This window comes from Alosa sapidissima, chromosome 8, assembly GCF_018492685.1.
Source record: "Alosa sapidissima isolate fAloSap1 chromosome 8, fAloSap1.pri, whole genome shotgun sequence".
Taxonomy (NCBI): domain Eukaryota; kingdom Metazoa; phylum Chordata; class Actinopteri; order Clupeiformes; family Clupeidae; genus Alosa; species Alosa sapidissima.
The window spans coordinates 31,339,857-31,361,966 of record NC_055964.1 but is presented as its reverse complement, the minus strand read 5'-3'; the positions used below and the strand labels follow the sequence as shown (position 1 = coordinate 31,361,966).

The window sequence follows — 22,110 nt, the reverse complement described above, 5'->3', positions numbered from 1 at the left end:
GATAAGGTCGCTTATGAAATCCAACATGTTGATGCTATTTTCTTCGTCCTCTTTCACTCCATAGATGCGCAGGTTGTTCCTTCTCGCTCTTGATTCGAGATCCTCACACTTGGCAGCCACACTAGCTTCTTGATGGAGCAGATAGCAGAGAGCTCTTTCATTTATGAGTTTTTTTTCCTCTGCGTCCACCACTCTCTCTTCATAGTCTGTCATTCGTTGTTCAAGTTGTGTTGTCCTGTCCGCCACCTCACTAAGAGCAGTTTCTACCCTCGTTAAGGATTCTTTGGTATCTTTAGAAGCTTCAGCGTGCTCCTTCCTTAATGTGCGCAGCTCGGCTAGCCCTGCCACCATGCTTTCCTCGCTTAGCCCAGAATCAGTTTGTTGGTCTTTAAACGTTTTCGGTGGCTTGTTGGTCTTCTTTTCAGATTCTTTTCGAAGGTTTGCCATAATGATTACTTGGTATGATTGTTTTTAATGAAAAAGAAAATTACGTTTTGGCTAGTTTTTTTGAAGTCAGGCTGTTGCCTTGGTCATGACGTCACCGGAAGTCACAAGGACCCTTAATGTTAAGTGTAGTTGCCCAAGAAAAATGATTACCAACTCTTAGACGTATATGACTGTGTAAAGCTCTCTCTCTCTCTCACACACACACACGCAAATGCATTGCTCACGTGTCCTGTGACTGTCCTGTGATGGCACATGGTCTTTAAAAAAGCTAAGCTACTGCATGCGTGCGGCATGCAGACAGACACACACACGCACACACAGACAGACACGTGAGTATCATATAAAAAATGTAAATGAGGGTCTGCTCTGAGGGTTATTGTTTTCAGACACACTGTACACTACTGGCAGATAGCATTCCATTATCCCTTACACACAGACAAAAAAGTGCAGAATGGCACAACTGCTACTAAACACACGCACCACAAGTGTTGTAGGGCATAACTGCTAACACACACACACGCACATACACACAGACACACAGACAGCAAGTACTGTAGGGCATAACTGCTACACACACACACACACACACACACACAGACCCTGTCGCCAGCTGTTTGCGGCTGGCCTTTGAAGGGCGCTTGTGTAACAGCAGAATGCCTTGCACTACTGCGGAGAACATGACTACAGACTCTGCCTTCTCAACTGTGTGAATTTTACACACACACACACACACACACACAATCTCCAATTTGATCTAAGATGTAGCCTTCACAGTCTAGCATGCTGTAGACTCGGCTGTGTGTGGAGTTGTATGTGTTTTCTGCAAGTACACATCTTGTCTTCACAGCTGTTGTCTGTCTTTATACTGCTTTGAATAACCTTTGTGTGCGTGTGTGTGTGTTTTCTGAGGACTCTTGTTCGTGTTCCTGCCAGTCTGCTCTATATCTGTCTTGCTCATCGCTCTGTGTGTGTGATGGTGACTGTGCTGCCACCCACATTTGGAAGTGTCTGTGTCTGTGTGTCTGTATGTCTCTGTGTCTGTGGGACTTGTCTGTGTGACTTGTCTTTGTGTGTGTGTGTGTGTGTGTGTGTGTGTGTGTGTGTGTGTGTGTGCGCGTGTGCGTGTGCGCGCGCGCGGAGTGTGTGTGTAGATGCTGCCTTAGCTCAGTGGTTCTCAACCTTTTTTCAGTGATGTACCCCCTGTGAAATATTTTTTCAGCCAAGTACCCCCTAACCAGCGCAAAGCATTTTTAGCTGAGAGAAAAAGGCTTAAAGCAGAGCAACAAAACATATCCTTCAAGATACAGCCGGGATTTTGCCGGCTCTCGTTTGGCCTTCTTTGCCACTTGTTCCTCCGTGTTTTCACAAGAATTACCGCTACGCTTCAACCACGACTCCATCGTTTGAGTTTTGACAGTGATTGACAGGTGATGGCGGGTGGCATGTGACAGGTTGGGTCGAACCATCCTGGTATGGGGGGACTCTGTGTTTTTAGGATAATGAAATTGAATAGCCTACTGAAATATAAAATTAATTTTATGATCTTATATTTTCCTGAAATATTTATTAAATAATTGTTTTTAAAGTGTTTTTGCATGGATTCTACTTTTTAAATATATGTATATTTTAAAATCTCACGTACCCCCTGGAGTGCCTTCACGTACCCCCAGGGGTACGCGTACCCCCATTTGAGAACCACTGCATTAGCTCATATCTCTTACATCTTGTGATCTCAAGTTCAGCCAGTTTTTCTTCTCACGCCACAGCAGTATAGTTTGTACAATGGATGACAGTGCGTTCACACTTCACTTGTTTTGTATACAGATGGATTGTTGTCATCGTGGTACAAAGGTTTGTGTCATTTTGTGACAATCTGACCGTTACCACCACCACATTGACTAAGAGTCAGGGAATTTTATCATTTTGGGGGCAAAGTCATGGAATATCAGGGAATTTTGTTTAAAATGTACTTGCCAAATTACATAATTACAAATATATTTCCACTCGGAATTGGTGTATATCTGGTTATTAGCTTTACTGCTTGCTTGAGTAGTTGTGGTTAGTCCAACTTTGTTTATTCAATGCCCATTTATTCATCTCCCTCTCTAACAGATTCTTTAACGCTACGTGACTGTTCTGAAATCTTTGGTCAGTATATTGTACCCTTCATTATATAGTAGTTTAAATAAATTATATAAATTCAGTTTTTTGTCATGGAATTTTACATTTCCGTTAGAGTGGGAACCCTGCTATTACATTTACTGAAACGTTTCTTCTGAGTAATCTCAGGCGATTAAAAAAAAAAAAACACGCTTGCTGCTGGATTCTGAGATGACGTGATTGTGTGAGTGTGTGTGAGCGTGACGAGAGAGGGTGGAGGGAGGGATGGAGTGAATGTGTGTGAGGAACGACAGGGAAGGGAGGGATACCACAGGCATGTGTTGCGTATCGCCTCTCTGGAGTGCCCTCTGCTTGGCCATGATGATGATGGGGGGTGTGTGTGTGTGTGTGTGTGGGGGGGGGGGTGTAACTCCTGTGCTGTTGGAAAAAATAAGCACCTGTTGATGATTAACACCTATGAAGAATTAACACCTTTCTTGCTTCCCACCCACCTCTCCCTCACCTGTGATCCCACCTTTTCCTCCCTCTCCTCCTCCTTCCCGTCTCTCTTCTGTCTTCTGTCACTCGCTCTGTCGCTCCCTCTCTCCTCCCAGTTTTTAACTCCCCCTCCCTCCCCCCCCACGCAGATGTGCGGCGCTGGGCCCAGGACAGGAGGTGATGTGTGATCTAGGTACTGGCCTCCATTTTGGGTTTCGCTCGACACTTAGGCCAACCCCCACCAGCCGCCACGCCAAGCCAAGACAGGCCAAACTCGGCGGAAAAGTACCGTTATTGGTGCCCGCAGGCTGCATGGTCATCTATTGGTGCCCGCAGGCTGCATGGTCATCTATTGTATAGAGTTATCTAACGTAGCAAACTCCAAGCTAAACGCTTGCTGCGTTGGGTAAATCTACATCGTAGTTGCTATAATGGCATTTCAAAATACATTTTCTAGCCAATTCAAACTGTCTTCAACATGACAAATGTAAGTAATACTGTCAAATGCAGTTTGCTTCCGTTCCTAGCAGGACTAGTTGCCAAGCAACCAAAACCCAAAGAGAAGGACACTGCAATTGCAAAACAAACTGTGCAGTTCTTTTGAAAACAAGATGTAAAGTTATCTGTAGATCAAGGATGCGCTGCCGACTGAGCCCCAGAGATCTAGTCATAAGGCACGCATGGCCAAACTCAACCAGCCTTGAACTTCAATCTGACGTCACTGGTGGGGGTTGGCCTTCAGAAACTTTCATCCATTCTGCAAGGGAGCGTTCCGATGTCCTCCTCATACGTATGCACCCCTCCACTGCCTTGTGTCTAAATGAAGTGTCCTTACATGCCCCCTACAGCCTAATCTCCTTTCATAAGGGGCTGACCACGCACAGTACAGTACAGGAATCAGGGGCCCAGGCCAGAAGGGGTCTAGCTGTCCAGTGTTTCCCACAGAATTGAATTCTATTTGTGGTCGTAGGTTTGCAGAATTAACCTGAATGCAACAGTTTTTTTAACAAATTAGTGCTGTGTGGTTATGATTCTAACCAGATTTAACACAATTTAGTACAACCAGGAAAATCATTGTGTGGTGGTCAATGTTGATATTGTGGTGGGCCGCCACAAATAAGTCAATGTATGGGAAATACTGCTGTCTGTCCTTCCTCGATGCCTTTCTCATGAACGGATGATGTCAGGTCGAGGTTTGGGTGAAGGGGAAATGCTGAGTTCAGTGGCAGCAAGTGGACGGACAGACATGGCTATCTTGAGTTCATCGTCCTGTTCACTGGGCCTCGGTATTGCAGTGTGTTTGAAGGTTAATGCCCTTAAAGGCAAGTTTTCTGAGAGGAGGGACTAAAAAATAGAAATTAAAAAACACTAAAACTAATTCAAATAGAAGTTTGCCTACTTACTGACAGATTTCATGTAATCTGTCTGCACCAGGATTGAGTTGATGAGAGAGAGTTGAATTGGTTTATGTTGATGTGAACCGCCAGTCTAACCACCTACAGGAGATGCCAGTGCTTGGTGGTGTCCACATCAACACTCCTCTTCTGCAAGCACATGGTTGGCATTCAGGAAGAGTACAACCTGTGGCAGGTTGGTTCACTAAAACTAAAACCCTGACCGACAGAGTTAAGGCCTATTCACACCAAGAACGATAACTATAACCATAACGATAAAAGCGTTCACACTGAACAACGATAAACAAAGTCTCTCCTTGTTTTAATGAATGTGACGGTTAAAACTAGATGGGTTCTGATTGGCTATTAGCTTTTTATCGTTCTGAAAATCGCTCTGAAGGTGATCCCCAACAATATCGTTCTTCATGTCGTTATTGTTATAGTTTATGTGTGAACGTCATCATTCATATTAACGAGAACAATATTTATTTATAGTTGTCGTTGTAGGTGTGAATGGACCTTTTACAGTTAGTGTCCAGTTCCAAGCCTGCAGTGCCCTGTGAAATTGATCTAATTCTCCTGTGAAAAGTGACCGCAGTACCGAGACTTTGCAAGATGGAGGACGCTAGCTGACTCTGGGCTAGCACGCATAGGTGTTAACTGAACACGCTCCCAATGACCGGTATGCGAACACACAGCCCTGACGGCAGGGGTTTTTGGAAGCAGGTTCCTAAACCCAGCTACACACACACACATACACACACACACTCTACTCATTTGATTTAATACACACATTTGACCTAAAATGGGCAAATAAATGATTACATGCTTGCCCTACTTCCTAGTTGTGTTGTGTTTTGTTGTTCTCCTAATTCTCTAAGCACATTGTATTAAATGGCAGGCCGTTTGGGAAACGGAGGCCCTGGCACTGAGACCACCAGGCGCTGGTTCAAGTATTCGCACAGGGAGGAGAGAGAGGCTGGCGTTTGGCTGGCAGTCTTGTGGCATACCTGGCACAGCGTAGCTAAATGCCCGTTTGGCAGTGACCGTCGAGCGCAGGTAGCCCGGTGATGGCTCCAGCTGCTCCGTGTTTGTTTTTGTTGTTGTTTTGTTTGTTTTTTGTGTTTCGCCAGTGTGATTTGTAAACAGTGGACATGCTGAAGTTGTTTCCCCAGCTTTTTAGCGGCTTAGATACCTCAGGAATAGGGCCTCCAAAAGGGAAATATTAGCATAACCGCAGCAATGAGGAGCGTGTGGTCACTATGGCCACTGACGGCAAGTTGGACCAGTGTCCAGTAATGGTGGTGCAGTGTCGTAATTAGAGCTAAAGCGTACTAGCAGATGAGCACAGATGTTACAGATGAGCAGTTGGCTGTAGCCATGTTGACCACTGACACACACACACACACACACACACACACACACACACACACACACACACACACACGTAGGAATAGATCAGGAGGAATAGAAGTGGAGATAGCTGAAGGCCAAATATTAAGCAAACAGTTCCTGACATGCTTCCAGAAGTAAGAAATGCCAACACCTTTCTTAATCCACCCACATGTCTCTCTCTCTCTCTCTCTCTCTCTCTCTCTCTCTCCTCCTTCCTCCACTCTCCCCCTTTCTCTCCCTCTCATTCCCAGTCTCTATCCCTCCATCCTGCATTCTTTTCACTTCCTCTGCACTTGCTCACCCTTCACCTCATTTCACACTTCTCATGTTATTTTAATTCTCTCTCACACACACGCACACACACACTGTTACGTACACAATGTGTTTATTTTTATGTCTGCATGTGTTATGATTGTATGAAGTCATAACATAGGGCTGGATCATAAATAGTTTTGATGTCCAGTTCAGTAAGTCCTTATGACCACAGGCAGCCGAAACCTGGCTTAACAGAGCCTAAACCTGGCTTTTAGACTTAAACTGAGTGGTCACTTGGATGATCTTACCTCCGTTGCACCACTATTTTTAAAACCAGCCAATGAAATCCAGTATTGTTTACCTCTAAGCCAATCAGGCTAGACCTTAATCCTGGTGGCAGCCAATGACGATGCTTCCTGTGGCTCCTCTCCCAGCAGATGACCTGGCCAACCAATCCCTGGGCTATGTGACAGAGCTGAGTGAGGAGAGCACAGCGCTGGTGTGGGAGTGTGAGCAGGCCGAGGAGGAGGAGGAGGAAGAGGCGGACGGAGCGGAGCGCAGAGGAATGGGAGTGGGCAGGAACACCACCTCCAAAGCCATGGACTCCACGGGAGAAGGCGGGAAGTACGAGGAGGACACCAAGTGTGCCGCTGACTTCTACCCCGTCCCTGTAAGTGTGTGTGTAAGAGAGAGTGTGTGTGTGTGTGTCTGTGAAAGAGAGAGTGTGTGTGTGTGTGTGAAAAAGAGTGTGTGTTAGGGGTGAAACGGTACATATTCGTATTGAACCGAAACGGTACGGGCGTCACGGTTCGGTGCATGAATTTACACGGAGAATGCACGGTATAAAAATGCATAAAACTCGCATGCAAATTCATTAATGTAATGCAGAATTACTGTTAGTTACGAGGGTTCTTTAGGGACACCTAATCTGTAGCCCCGCCTTAACTCTGAAGCTCGTCGATCGAGTCAGTCAGTCAGAGATAGCAGCGCTAAGGTCGAGTATGGCGTGTGGTGGCGACCCACAAGAGTTAGGACTGCTGGTCTCTAAGATTGCAAGTTTGGGAAAACGTCGGTTTCCTGGTCAGTTACAGTAGTACAGGTGAGAGAGTGGAGGAGAAGACAAGGACTGTGTGTCGGCCGTGTTCAGCAGTTGTTGGGTATGTGAGTGGAAATGCATCGATTAACACATATCTGACGCCATCACCCAGATGTACCAATCTCTGGAACCAGAGGAAAAAAATCTCACTACATTGCTTCACCAGCCTTTAGATACACATACAAATAGGGCCAAAACCTTTTTTTTTTTTTATCATTATTCTATGTAATATGCACTTATTCACAAATAAGAGCTGCTGTAGGCCTATTTTCAGCTTTATAGCTGATTGTCTTATTTTGTTTACAAGTTGTTTACATCTTACTTTACACACTTCTGGTTGTTGCAGCTACCTCAGGGGAGAGACGGTGTGACACTAGGTCAGGGGTGGGCAAACTTTTTGGCTCAAGGGCCGCATTGGGTTTTGAAAATTGGCCGGCAGGCCGCACAACCCCCCAGCCCTGTTTAACAAATGTACTATAAATTGTGCACTGTCGCTTTATAAACACTTTACGTTTATTTCTCAATGATCTTCTGCCCGCTATGGTTAGTGCTGTACTTATGGCTGTGCCCTCTCACAGTTTATAAATGGTCAGTAGTGGGAACTACTGTTGCCTTCATCCTTTTAAAAGTTTCTTATAAGAAGGAGATATCAGTTATCAACAATGACAAGCCAGCTGGAACCTGCCGCTCTCTCTCCCTCTTGAGCGCAGACGCGTTCCCAATTAAATGGAGCATAACGTTCAAGTTAGATCTGCTGCAAAGGAGATAACTAAGAGTAGGCCTATTATCTCTATTTAACATGATGTTTTGACATTAACATTGTAAACATTCTCTAAGGAGAGTGAAAAGCAGTTTGCAGTAAAGCTAACCAACGTCGTCTATCACAGGAAAAAAATAGCGAGCAGCCTGATGACCACATCAAATGCTCAGCGGGCCGGATGAAAGTGCTTGGCGGGCCGCAGTTTGCCCACCCCTACACTAGGTGGTACAGCCGGAGACATGCACAATAAAAAAAAAAAAAAAAAAAAAAAAATTGCCTTGTGCATTTTTGTTTTGCTTTTAAGTGTGTGTGTGCGTGCCAACCCTTAAGCGATGCATGACATCTTCTCAGCCTTACAATCAAACCATCTGTGAGCGTGTTTGTCTGTTAGAGAGATATGTGTGTATGTATATATATATATATATATATATATATATATATATATATATATATATATATATATATATATATATATATATATATATATATATACCCAATGCGGCCCTTGAGCCAAAAAGTTTGCCCACCCCTGACCCTAGTGTCACACCGTCTCTCCCCTGAGGTAGCTGCATATAGAGAGAGAGAGAGAGAGAGAGAGAGAGAGAGAGAGATACACACACAAACCATCTCTGGGAGTGTGAATTGGGCACATGCACACTGGGCCCACGTAGGATGGGTAATCAGCTGGGTATGAAACTCATTGGAATTTCAGTTTTATTTAAAAAAAAAAAAAAAAAATTGTTTCTTCTTGTGGTGTGGTGTACTTTGGTGTGAGGCATTTAGGACCATGCTGTGCATCTTTATTGGCATCTGTGTGCGTGTGTGTATCCACTTGAGCTCTGTGATGGAGTGAACAGGCTATAATGATAGAGGCCCGCATGTAGCAACCCATCATTACTCTTCCTCAGAGAGAGAGAGAGAGAGAGAGAGAGAGAGAGGAGAGAGAGAGAGAGAGAGAGAGAGAGAGACAGAGAGACAGAAGGCTTAACTATAATCCAAACTTAACTTGCTCTCTTTTTTTCAGTCACTATGTACATATTTTCTTCAATTATGCCTTCCTCAGTTTTGAAAATGGCGGTTTCTTCTTAAGAAGAATGTCAATCATGATGTGTGGAGGTTTTTCTTTATACATCTGTACTATCATGAACCAATGCTTTCACTCAATGTGAACAATTTTCTTAACTTTAAAAAACTGTTTTGGCTCGATGGAATTCAGTGAACGAGAAGAAATCTCTCTGCGGCACACATCTTTCATCAACATCAAAAACGATCGATAGCCAACAAAACAATGACACATACTGACACACACACTACAAGACACAAACTGACATACTGACACACACACAATACAAGACTGCACAAAGACTTATTTTTAGAAACTCACAGCCATTGTTGTTGTTTGATGCTGGGACACACGGAGACACAGGCCATCTAGAGAAATCACTGGACAAATGCTGCTGCTACTACTACTAATAATAATATTAATAATAATAAGCTTTATTTGTATAGCACCTTTCATACACAGAATGCAGCTCAAAGTTCTTTACATTTGGAGCATGCAACACAATGTAGTCCCGATGGTTGCAGTTTGTTAGGCGTGATCGCTGCAGTCAGTAGCCTAGCCTACATAAACACTCTCATCGGGGAACTGTCCCCATTACGTGGATCTAAAAACCAACTGATGTTTGAAGTGCTGTGTGCTCCAACACTACTACTACTTTTTCTTTTAAAGACCATGAGATTCTGTTAAATCTGAATCTGTTACATATAAAGAATTTCAGAAGGGAAGTATATTTTCATGAGATTTTGACTTTGATGTTGGCTTTTTAAATATTTGATTGTTTTGTTTGTTTGTTTGTTTGTTTGTTTGTTTGTTTGTTTGTTTGTGTTTGTTTATTCATTCTTAAATCAACTGTAGAGGATGAGACTGAGAGGTTGAAGTGTCCTCTAGCGACTCTTTGACTGCCTGAACCCTCCGCCATGACGGCAAACATCTGCTACCAGAGCTGTGCTGAGAAGCACTCAAACACATACACACACACACACACACACTTCCACACAGCGAAAAGAATGTATTCCGAAGCTGCTGGGTAGCTGGAAAGAACTAATTAAATTAAATTGTGCAAACGCTAAACTTGACCCTTAAGACAGAGACACACACACACACAGAAAAAAGGTTGTCTGTTCACATGTGGCCAGCTGCCTTATTTATGTATTATGTACACGTGTAGGAGTGTAAAAAAGCTGGAGTGTGTGTGTGTGTGTAGGTTGTACCTATGATGAGCAGACACTGATCTTTTGATCTGCAGTAGACTATGTTAGCCAAGAAAACTATTTCTTTACATTATTCGCTTGCTCGCTCGACAGATGGGCATCCTTTGAGTCAACATGGGTTGTTGTTGTTGCCATGGCAGCCATGGCCTCTTGGTTTGGGCCTTATTTTGTTAGGATGGAGGGCTACCTGTCGGGTAGCCGTGGGATCATGCTTACTCAGTGAAGTTTGGGCAAGCTGCTATATGTGGAGATTTATTTATTTATTTATTTATTTATTTATTTATTTATTTATTTAAATGGAGTAATGACGAAATGTCAGTAAAAAATTGTTCTGAGATTGCGTAAATGTAAAAAATGCCTAAGCTCAGTCTTGTCCATGTATCATCTGATGTAACAAGCAAACCATTTTGCGCCAGGCTGTCTCTCTTTTGTACCACGTATAGTGTCGTATTAAGTGCAGTCAAGTCGATTGAAGAGTGCCTTGTAAAGAGTGCCAGTTGTAGCTAGTTGAACCTGTTTTAATATGCCTTAGCCACATCACTTCAAATATGTTATCATCTGGCTTTGTAGTTCAGTTTTAGATGGGGTTTGTGTGTGTTTTAAACGGTGTTTGTAAAAATGTTGCTAGAAGAGAAGATAAACTAGCAAAGCATTTCCTGGTACTCCCTGACCTAGATTAGCATATAAACAAAATCTGTCAAATAATGAACACACTCTCTCTCTCTCTCTCTCTCTCTCTCTCTCTCTCTCTCTCTCTCTCTCTCTCTCTCTCTCTCTCTCTCTCTCTCTCTCTCTCTCTCTCTCTCTCTCTCTTTTTTTTTTCTTTCTTTCTTGCTCTCTTTCTCTGCATTTTTATTTACATGCGTGTGTGCGTGTGTGTGTGTGTGTGCGCTTGCTTTGCTTGTATTTCCATACAATCCCAGCATTGCATTCAAAGTGTGTTCCTTATTTCCATTTTTTTTAAACTCCTGGCATGGGTGAGTGTCTGTGGTTGGGTGGATTTAATCGGGTGAGTGTATTTGGATGTTCTTCCAAGATCACACAGAGGCCACATACACATGCATACGCGCGCGCACACACACACACACACACACACACACACACACACACACACACACACACACACAATGACAAGTCACCGTCTCACTGAAACACGTACAGGAAGCAGAGTTCCATGGTTATTTATTTAATTAATATTTATATAATGTATTGTTTAACAAAATGTAGTGACATTTAAAGAATAAATATGGAGTTGAATTGAATGCATTTCAGAGAGACATGTTAATGGATGATGATGGCTGACATTTAGGTGTGTGTGTGTGTGTGTGTGTGTGTGTGTGCCTACAAGCAGTGTGTGTGTGTGTGTGTGTGTGTGTAAGAGAGCGGTGAGGTGAGGGGAGGTGTAAGGGTTTTTTACGGACCCACTTCCGTGAGTGTGTTTGGCATACAGTCAAACTGTAACAGCCCAGTCACCGTGATTTTTAAAAAAGCTGAAACATTGCCATGATGGCTGAGTCACTACAGATGGGTTTCAAAAAAATACAATATTGTGGAAAGGTTCATTTTTACCCCCTAATTTAGTTCAAAACATGGATCTTTAATATATTCTAGATTCATTAGATATAAAGTGAAATATGCCAAGCCATTTTTTGTTCTTGATTATTACGGCTTACAGCTCATGATGTGCATCTCAAAATATTAGAATAAGGAGGTTATAATACAGAAATCATCACTGATGTGGAAACATCAAACTGGACTTCAAGCAACTTGGATTCTGTGCCTCTCCACTTTTCCTTCAGACTCTTGGATTCTGTGCCTCTCCACTTTTCCTTCAGACTCTTGGATTCTGTGCCTCTCCACTTTTCCTCCAGACTCTTTGGACATTGATTGGACCCTGATATCCAAATGAAATTTGGATTCTGTTCTGAAATTTGGATTTCAAATTCTGTTTCCATGTGAAAAGAGGAGTTTGAACCACTGAGCAACGGTCGGTCCAGTTCTGTCTCTTCTTAGCCCAGGTAAGATGCTCTAATCTGGTCTCTGATTTGGGAGTGGCTTGACACTAGGAATAATTATGCCACTTGCAGCCCATTTCCTGGACACGTCTGTGCGTGGCGGCTCTTGATGCAGACTTCAGCCTCAGTCCACTCCTTGTGAAGTTCCCCCAAGTTTTTGTAGTTTTTGGATCGACTTTGCGTGACTATTCTCTCAAGGCTGCTGCCACTCTTGTTGCTTGCACACTTTTTCCCCTAACACACTTTTTTCCGTGAAAATGCTTTCGTACAGCACTCAATACACTGCCCACCTTCTGTGGCTTACCCTCCCTGTGGAAGGTGTCAATAAGTGCCTTTTGGACAACTATCAAGTCTATATAAGTATACTCTTTTGATCCCGTGAGGGAAATTTGGTCTCTGCATTTATCCCAATCCGTGAATTAGTGAAACACACTCAGCACACAGTGAACACACAGTGAGGTGAAGCACACACTAATTCCGGCGCAGTGAGCTGCCTGCAACAACAGCGGCGCTCGGGGAGCACTGAGGGGTTAGGTGCTTTGCTCAAGGGCACTTCAGCCGTGTCTACTGGTCGGGGGTCGAACCGGCAACCCTCCGTTCTGGTCCGAAGATTGTGCTTGTGTTTACTGAACCAGACTAAGAGTTTAAAGACTCAGTAAACTGACATTTCTGTAACAACCTCTTTATTCTAATACATCTAATGAATCTAGAATATATTAAAGATACACTTTTTGAACTGAATTAGGGGTAAAAATGAACTTTTCCACGATATTCAAATTTTTTGATACCCACCTGTATATGACAGCTGTGGAATGTGCGTTTGAGTGTGCCAGATTCAAGAGCTCATGAGCCCTCACACAAAAAAAAATAAGAGTCTCTGAATACAAAGGTCTTGACATCTGGCTGGACGAGAATCTTACATTTAATCACCATATAGCCAACCTAGAAACAGACAAAAAAAATTCTGCAGAAACAAAACCAGCCTCCCTGTGAGAAGTGAGAAGTACGAAAGAAGTTGTTAATGTGATGTATAGAAATGCTGCTGCTTCCTCACTGAAGACCCTGAAGTCCATCCATCCCTCTGCCCTGTCAATCATTACTGGTGATGGCTATTTACTCATCATTGTGTCATCTGGCAAAGTGGGTTGGTCATCTTTTACAGAGAGGAGAAATAGATATTAGTATCTGCTATATTTACTCATAATTGTGTCCTCTGGTAAAGTGGGTTGGTCATCTTTTACAGAGAAGAGAAATAGATATTAGTATCTGTCTACAAAGGTAATTGTTGGGAAATTACCGGGTAATGTTTCAAAAACATGCTTGTTTGGAATTCTGATCACTATCAGACCAGATCAAATGATTGAATGAAATAAATTAATTTATATCTCACATTTAAGACCAAAGAGCAATAAAAGAGAAACACCAAACACAGAGACATGCAGTATTTACAAACAAAAACAAAACAACACGGTCCTCCAAAACCCAACTTCAGGATCAGCAGTTACCAAATGCCAGTTGGGAAAAGTGTGTTTTAAGCCTGGATTTAAAAGCAGTCAGGGTTGGTATATTCCTGATTTAAAAGTAGACAGGGTTGGTATATTCCTGATGTAAAAGCAGTCAGGGCTTCTACACACAGTTGCGTTCTGTCAATGCATGCCAGTGGGTGTTCGCGACGGTAGCTATGCAAATGACTTAAGGTATAACCTGTAATTTGATTATCTGGTGCCGTCTGTTGTTCGTAATTTGATTGGCTTGGGTCGCCTGTTGTTCGCTTGTTTGTAATTTGATTGGCTGGTGCCGTCCGTCGGTGCAGCAACAGCTGAACTTCTCAGGCGAGCGACGGGAGCAACGCGACGCAACGGACCCACAATTTAGTTCGGCAACAGATGACGTTAGCCCATGTAAAGTGAATGGGATGCGTCTCCAGCACTGCAACGCACGCAACTGTGTGTATGAGCCGTCAGGGTTGGTATATTTCTGAGAGCCGTTGGAAGATTATTGGTGTATCCACGGTAAATGCAATGTCTTCGCTTTGTTTGAGTCGTAATTCGTGGCTGTGGAATAATTAAAAGTGACACGGGTAAATGGCAAATATAAACCATAAATGATGTCTGTATCATTGGTAACTGAGCTAAAGTAAACATCTGTTAAGTGTTTCTACATAAATTGTTATGGCTGTATTGATTTAAAAGCCTAATAATGTGGTGGGTCCACCAGACCCGGGAACATTTGCTGTGTAACAAAAATATGAACACCTTACAGGGGTTAAACCGCACTCATACAGTCTGAAGCCATAAACACCCTATCAGAAAGCCTGAAGACTGCTTTAGGAACTACTAGGGGTGTGTGTGTGTGTGTTAATAACAAAAATAATTGTTGATTTTGGAGACAATGGAGGTGATAAGCTTTATACCCTCTGGCGGAGATGTTGATGAGGGTTGTGTGTGTATGTTTGTGTGTATGTGAGTGATTGACAGGAAGTGGTGAATAGTGATGTTGATGATTGTTTGTGTGTGTGTGTGTGTGTGTGTGTGATTGACAGGTGGTGGTGAACGGGGTGAGCCAGGCCAATGGCGAGCAGGACACCGAAGACACTGAGCTCATGGCCATTTACACTAAAGAGGACAAGGCTACTGACAAGGTGAGACTCACTGTGTGTGTGTGTGTGTGTGTGTGTGTGTGTGTGTGCTGAGCTTATGACCATCCACACTAAAAACAACAAGGCTACAGATACGTTGTGTGTGTGTGTGTGGGGTGATGTAAATGTAAATCAGGTTTATAGGCCAAGTATACTTGCGTATGTGGAATTTGGTCTGTGCATTTATCCCATCCGTGAATTTGTGAAATACACAGTGAGGTGAAGCACACACTAACCCGGAGCAGTGAGCTGCCTGCAACAACAGCAGCGCTCGGGGAGCAGTGAGGGGTTAGGTGCCTTGCTCAAGGGCACTTCAGCCGTGGATGTGGGCATGGGAGAGCAGTACTCAACCACTTCCCCCGCCCACATTTTTCCTACTGGGTCGGGGATCGAACCGCCAACCCTTTGGTTACAAGCCCGAAGCCCTAAGCAGTAGGCCACAGATGCCCCTAATGGCATTGCTGCTGTCACGTTTTGTGTGTTATCACCCTGAATCGATGTGGACATGCTTGTGTGGGCTGCCTATTTCTGAAATGGCATTAAACCCAATAGTAGGCCTAAATGACCTAAATCCCATAGCCTATGTTAAGTTAGCAACACATACTTGAGAGCTGCAAGTGAGCAAATCAACTTGATATTAACCTATTTTGTGCTACTGTGCGGCCACAGCGTCACTAAATAACAGCCATGTCTCGCTGTTTATGGCACGTCAGCTGTGCGTACAGTACGTGTGTGTGAGGAGAAGAGGGAAGTGTGGCTGTGTCTTGAGTGGACTCTAGGGGAGTTTTATTAGGGGAGAGCTGGGAGAGATGAAAGGAGAAATCCAACAAGTTTTCACATACAGTAGATCTCCGTTTCTCGAGGTCACTAAGTACTGTCAGTACGAAAAAAAACAAAAAACTGAAAAGTGTGGAGGAGGAAGGTGTCGTTGCTGGTGCCACTCAGTCCGTTTCTGAGTGCATGTCTCCTCTAGATGCTTGACCCCATCATTGCACAGGGAGACACACACACACACACACACACACACACACACACACACACACACACACCATTCATGTTGGATAACTGTAACTGAACTCTCTCTTCTCACTTTCTCTTCCATTGTCATTGAATCACCAGACCTTTGCAAAAATGCCAACCTTACTAAATACACACAGACAGACAGACAGACAGACACACACACACACACACCCTTATCCTTCTTTCCTCATTTGTTACTTGTTGTGTCCGTGTTCCTCTCTCTCCCCCTCCCTTTCCTTATTTTTCTTTTCTCTCTGTCTCTCTCTCTGTCTCTCTCTCTGTCTCTCTCTCTGTCTCTCTCTCTCTCTCTCTCTGTCTCTCTCTCTGTCTCTCTCTCTCTCTCTCTCTCTCTCTCTGAATCTCTGTCTCTCTGTCTCTCTCTTCTCTCTCTTTGTCTCTCTGTCTCTGCTCTCTGCCCCACTTCTGAGTGAGTCATTGTGACTCTGCACTTTTTGTTTTCAACTGAAAGCTTGAGGACTAAACATTTTGGAGGAAGTGTGTGTGTGTGTGACTGCACTTTTTTTCAGCTCAAAGAATGGGCACTAACAAGACGTGTGTGGTGGTGGTTGGGGGTGTATCGAGAAATTCCACCTGCTTCTGTGAACTTTCTCTCCATTTCTCCATCCCTCTCTCTCTCTCTCACTCACACACACACACACACACACACTCACACTCACACTCACACATTCTTTCTCTCTTTCCTCTTTTCCTGACTTGCTCTCTCTCACACTCTTTCTCTCTCAATTCAAGAAAGCTTTTCTGGCATGTCTGCTTTACTGGCACCGTTTCAGTGACATCATTGCCAAAGGTCAAGTATTTTAACGGATAATTGCATAAAATAACATAATTGCACATTCTCAAACTCAATTCAAACATGACTTTTATCTTACATAAAATAACTTGCATATCTCTCTTACAAAACATAACTTTTATCTTACATAAAATAACTTGCATATCTCTCCCTTACAAAACATAACTTTTATCTTACATAAAATATTTAACACCCACCACACCCTTCTGCTGATTCACTATCTCATAACCCTTTTTTCTCGTTCCCTTTCGGTTTCTTTCTTTCTTTCTTTCTTTCTTTCTTTCTTTCTTTCTTTCTTTCCTCCCACACTCTTCTGCTGATTCACTGTCTCATAACCCTTTTTTCCTTGTTCTCTCTCTTTCTCTCTCTCTCGCTCTCTCTCTCTCTCTCCTTCTGTTGTTCTGTGCAGTCACATGATTGTGTGAGTCTGTAATCCTCATTGAAGGTTTTTTCCATTGTGCATGTGTGCGTGATGTGGTGATGCGTATGCCTGTGTGTGTGTGTGTGTGGAGGGTGGGGTTCTCTGCTGGGGCTTGTTGTACCTGTTCAGGTGGATTCTGGAGCCTGTTAGCTTTGGTACTAACGTTAGTTGGAGGTCTGTTAGTAGCGTAAACAGGAGTTTGTGAGTTAACAGGAACACACACACAGGCACAGGCACAGGCATACGCATCATCACTTACGTGAGCACACAGGCACAGACATGTACGCTAACGTGAACACACACACACACACACACACACATATATGCATGAACAAGCACATATAATCATAGCAGAGCAGAGTGCTTTGTCTGCTAGCTTGCTTTGTGTGTATTTGGCAAAAGTCTCCCCTGTGCTTATTCACTGCTGAATCTCCTGAGCCTGTTGTCTGCCCACATCAGCACCAAGGTACTAGACACACACACACACACACACACACACACACACACACACACACACACTCACACTCATGCAGACCTGCTCATTCAGGAAAACAGCCTGTCACACATTCAGATACACACACACACACACACACACACACACACACACACACACACACACACACACACACACACACACACACAGCCACACGTGTAGGCTAAAACTAAGGCTGCACAATTTGGGGAAATGCAATTGCAATTTGTATGACAGATTTGGCCTATTGAACTCAAGCTTCAGTTCAATATTCCACATTTTACTGTTAGGCTTCACGGTCTGTCACTCAAGGCATAAATGGCATGACTTATTAATCGTGCGGTCCAAGATAATACGTGTCTCACACTAATATAAACACTCTCATATATATGCATGCACGGGTATATGTAACGGATGCCAGCTAGCTTAGTTGTGCGTGTGGAGCGTTGGTAAACCTCACTCCCGACGCCTTAAGAGTGCTGCTGGCATGCGAGTCAGTAGCCTGGGCTTTTAGCTCTACTGTCAGCACGCTCGACTCCCGATCCGAGGTGCTGCTGTTGGAGTCCGGGCGTGTGCAGGGCTGAATCGCGCAGGTTCAGCACACGGCAGGTTACGCACACACGCACGCGTGCACAGACACTAGTGATACTGTACAGCAGGCACTGCTGCACTTGCTGTTAAAAGAGGATGTTTGGACCAAGTGAGTCCTGCCGCATTGTGTTCTGCTCGGCCACGGTCCAGTCCCGTCCCTACTGCTCATAAAGGCAGGAAGTGCGAGAACTCCACACACACGTACTCACCAAACACACACACTCTGCTGCCTCATGCCATGGCGTATGGACACACACACACACACACACACACACACACACACACACACACACACACTCTCTCACCAAACACACACACTCTTCTGCCTCATGCATGGCCTACACACACACAAACACTGTGCTACTTCATGCATGTCTGTGTGCGTGACACACACAGTCTCACACATGCAAACACACACACATTTTGCGTGCAACGTTTCGAGCCCCTGGCTCTTCCTCAGGCTGTGTTTCACAATGTATCCAGAAACGTCTACATTTCTTTGCTTTGGTGCCATTTAACTGATTGATGTCTCGTTACTATGGATTTCATTGGAACAATTAAGTCAATTGTACAAGTTGAAGATTCACATAAACTTGTAACCATGGATATTGAATCCCTATATACTAATATCCCTTTTGAAGATTGAATAAATGCTGCAAAAATATTTTTGGACACAAGAACTGACTGTAACCCGAGCAAAAACTATTTTTGGAGTCATTCCTCTGATCCAGCACCCATCCAAAAACGGTGAAATGTGATGTGCGAGGTCACACGTCTACTTAATGGCTAAGAAACAAGCATCTGTCACACACACACACACACACCAACAGAGAGTGGGATTTGTTCAAGGACACCCTGCGTGATAAATTGTTCAATTTCATTCAAATTAAATGAAATTTTTCTTGTTTTTAAATGGTGCCAAATGGTGGAGACTGAACTCCAAGCAAAACGGAGCATTGAAACAGTTGACTATTTATATATATTTTTTTGCATTGTTATGATGTACTATTACGAAGACTGTGTGAGGTGTCAGTGAGGATCTTTAAAGGTTTTTTAGAGCAGCATACAGAACATACCCTCTGAGGGGTTATATTAAAATGATTAACCGTGTGTGTGTGTGTGTGTGTGTTTGCAGTGCTCCATGTCTGACACCATGGACAGTGCGGAGGACCGTGTTGGTATGCCGAGAATGGACATGATCTACACTATAGAGGACACACCTCCCTGGTACCTCTGTATCTTCCTGGGTTTGCAGGTAAATAAGTGTACACACACACACACACACACACACACACACACACACACACACACACACACACACACACACGCATAGATGATCACACGCATAGATGATCACACCACATCACTAGTGCAGTGCCCATTCAAAACAACAATCTTTTGCATGTCCAATGTGTGCTTCTTTTAACAATATCTTTTGCATGTCCAAACAGCCTCAAAGCTGTCACTGCACTCAATGGGGCCCTTAGCAAAACACCTGCCAAGTTTGAAATCAGAGGCACACACACACACACACACACACACACACACACACACACACATACATACACACGTGGATGCACACTTTAACTCACAAACGCATATCATGCATGCACTGACCTAATTCCTTTTCTGTGTGTGTGCGCATGTGTGTGCAGCACTATCTGACATGTTTCAGCGGCACCATAGCGGTCCCCTTCCTGCTTGCCGATGCCATGTGTGTGGGCTTCGACCAGTGGGCCACCAGCCAGCTCATCGGCACCATCTTCTTCTGCGTGGGCATCACCACTCTCCTACAGACCACCTTCGGTTGCCGGTCAGTGTGTGTGTGTGTGTGTGTGTGTGTGTGCACACCATCTTCTTCTACGTGGGCATCACCACTCTCCTACAGACCACCTTTGCGGAGCTTAGGCCCGTTTCACACCGGGTGTGTCTGTTGCGTGGCGGTTGCGTGGCAGTTGTGTGTCTGTTGTGTGGCATTTTCTATGTCTTTGCACACCAGAAGCGTGTCTTACGCGGCGCTGCGGCGGCCTCTCTGCCAATTAAAACGTCTCTTCATTTTTTTTCTTCACTGTTTTGAATGGACACGCTTCCAACACGCTTCCAACACGCTTGCGTGTCACGTGAAAAATAGGCGTATTTCTAGCATGCGCACGTTTTCGGCGCGGCACGAGCTGTGCCTGAGACGTGCGTGTCATGCTGGCGGCGCGCAAGCTCTAACCTGTTAACATGGGAGCCGAAATAAAAACGGACACGCCACGCAGCTGACACGCTCACGCCACGCACCCGGTGTCAAACGGCCCATAGAGTATTCTGGCACCATGCGGGATCTCCAGCACGCGGCGCATGGATGTAATGGAAAAAATAAAATAAACGTGTTGTAGATCGAATCAATTGAGTTCACCTATGATATGAGAGGAATGCAGATCTCATTCTAACTAGCCTAATGTTGCTCTACAAACAGAAGTAGAGCAGGGCGGGTCTTGGCAAAACCGTCTGGTTGAGATCCGATGTAAAGATTGAGCGGAGCAAATAATCGCAGTTAGTAGCCTATTATTTTATATGGTGAAAATTGTGATGCATGGGCAAGTTTGTTGTCAGCACTTTTGATCTTTTGAATGACTCATCATTTTTGTTAGAGGCCTAGGCCTAACATTCAGTTTGTAGCCTAAGAAAGTCACAAACGTTTGGATGAAGGTAGCCTACGGGATTCATTGGTTGTCAATTATATTGCCAAATATAGAGTGGGCCAACAAAATTGGGGTAAAAAAAATAATTTGTCTTTGTTACACCATAACTTTATCTGAACGAAAAAAAAAAAACGAAACAAATGACTGAGTAAATCACCTATATTAAGGTGAAGCCTAGTTCAAAGTTGTGACGCGCTCTTTGGCGCGTAATACAGGAAAAATCTCGACACTTGTTAAACGATGCAAAAACTTCTTAGCAAACAAACAATTGTTGTCCAGAGCTCAATGTTCCATCAGTCAGCGTCAACAAAGTTAATCAAGCAGTTCAAACGTTTAGTACCAAATGAAAGCGAAATCTTCCCAAAAATATTCAGGCTGCGTGAGTGGAGAAAGAGATAAGAGAGTGTGAGGAGTGCGGGAGGACAGAATAATTGAAAATAATGTTCGCTTGTGCTTTCTGTAAACACGTTTCTTCTTCATTTAGCACCATGGCTTTACAGTATTTGTTCATTCAGAGCTAATGATATAGTCAGTCAGTCTTTATGTAAAGAAATGTGAAGACATTTGAACAAGTGGCCACGGTAAAGGGTAGCCCAAAACAGGTCAGATCGGTTAGTTCTTTATCGCAAGGGGTTACAGCTGAGACACTGTCATTGCTATGTGATTTAAAAAAAAAAAAGAGTGAGGAAGGGACTGTGTGTGTGTGCCAGAGAGCACCTACACTTTTAAATGCAAACAAGTAAGTGTGTGTGTGTGTGTGTGAGTACGTGCCCTCACAATGTGGTCACAAAAAGTCCGGCTCAGGATTTTCTTTACTTTAACCCCTGCCTTTGGCTGCTTGGTGCGTGTGTGTGTTTGTGTGTGTGTGTGTGTGTGTGTGTGTGTCTGCTGGTACTCCTTGAGTTATTCATTTTTATTTATTTATTTGTTTGTTTGGTTGTTTGTTTATAAGTGTGTATGTGGGGGAGTTGAAAGTAGCTTATTGTGTGGTAGTTCTTGCGTTGTGGAACTCGAGCATGCACTGTGCACGTGCTGCACCTTGTTCTCTGCCATTTCCTGAGAAGAGACTCTGCAGAATTTGTTCCGTCTTTTTTTCTCCTCAGCTTCTCTGTTTTCAGTTTTCTGCTTTCTTTGCACCTCTTCTCTTACCCACTGTCTCTCTATCTTTCTCTCTCTCTCTCTCCCCCTCCCTCCCACCCTCTCTCTCTCTCTCTCTCTCTCTCTCCCCCTCCCTCC

At 43.9% G+C, this 22,110-nt stretch overlaps 1 protein-coding gene and 1 long non-coding RNA gene across 3 annotated transcripts in view; both read left to right on the top strand.

Annotated features, from left to right (window-relative positions):
- The window catches only part of slc23a2 (solute carrier family 23 member 2), a 77,142-nt gene that overhangs the window by 18,964 nt on the left and 36,068 nt on the right, over positions 1 to 22,110 (top strand). For both annotated transcript variants that reach the window (XM_042101601.1, XM_042101600.1), the window contains exons 2-5: positions 6,524 to 6,759; positions 14,777 to 14,875; positions 19,323 to 19,442; positions 19,843 to 20,000. In XM_042101601.1, coding sequence (XP_041957535.1) covers positions 6,524 to 6,759; positions 14,777 to 14,875; positions 19,323 to 19,442; positions 19,843 to 20,000 — 613 coding nt within the window. The remainder of the gene's footprint in view (positions 1 to 6,523; positions 6,760 to 14,776; positions 14,876 to 19,322; positions 19,443 to 19,842; positions 20,001 to 22,110) is intronic.
- LOC121715718 lies at positions 6,868 to 10,874 on the top strand. The gene is made up of 2 exons (XR_006033668.1): positions 6,868 to 7,246; positions 9,864 to 10,874. It is a non-coding gene; the product is annotated as an uncharacterized LOC121715718 (long non-coding RNA).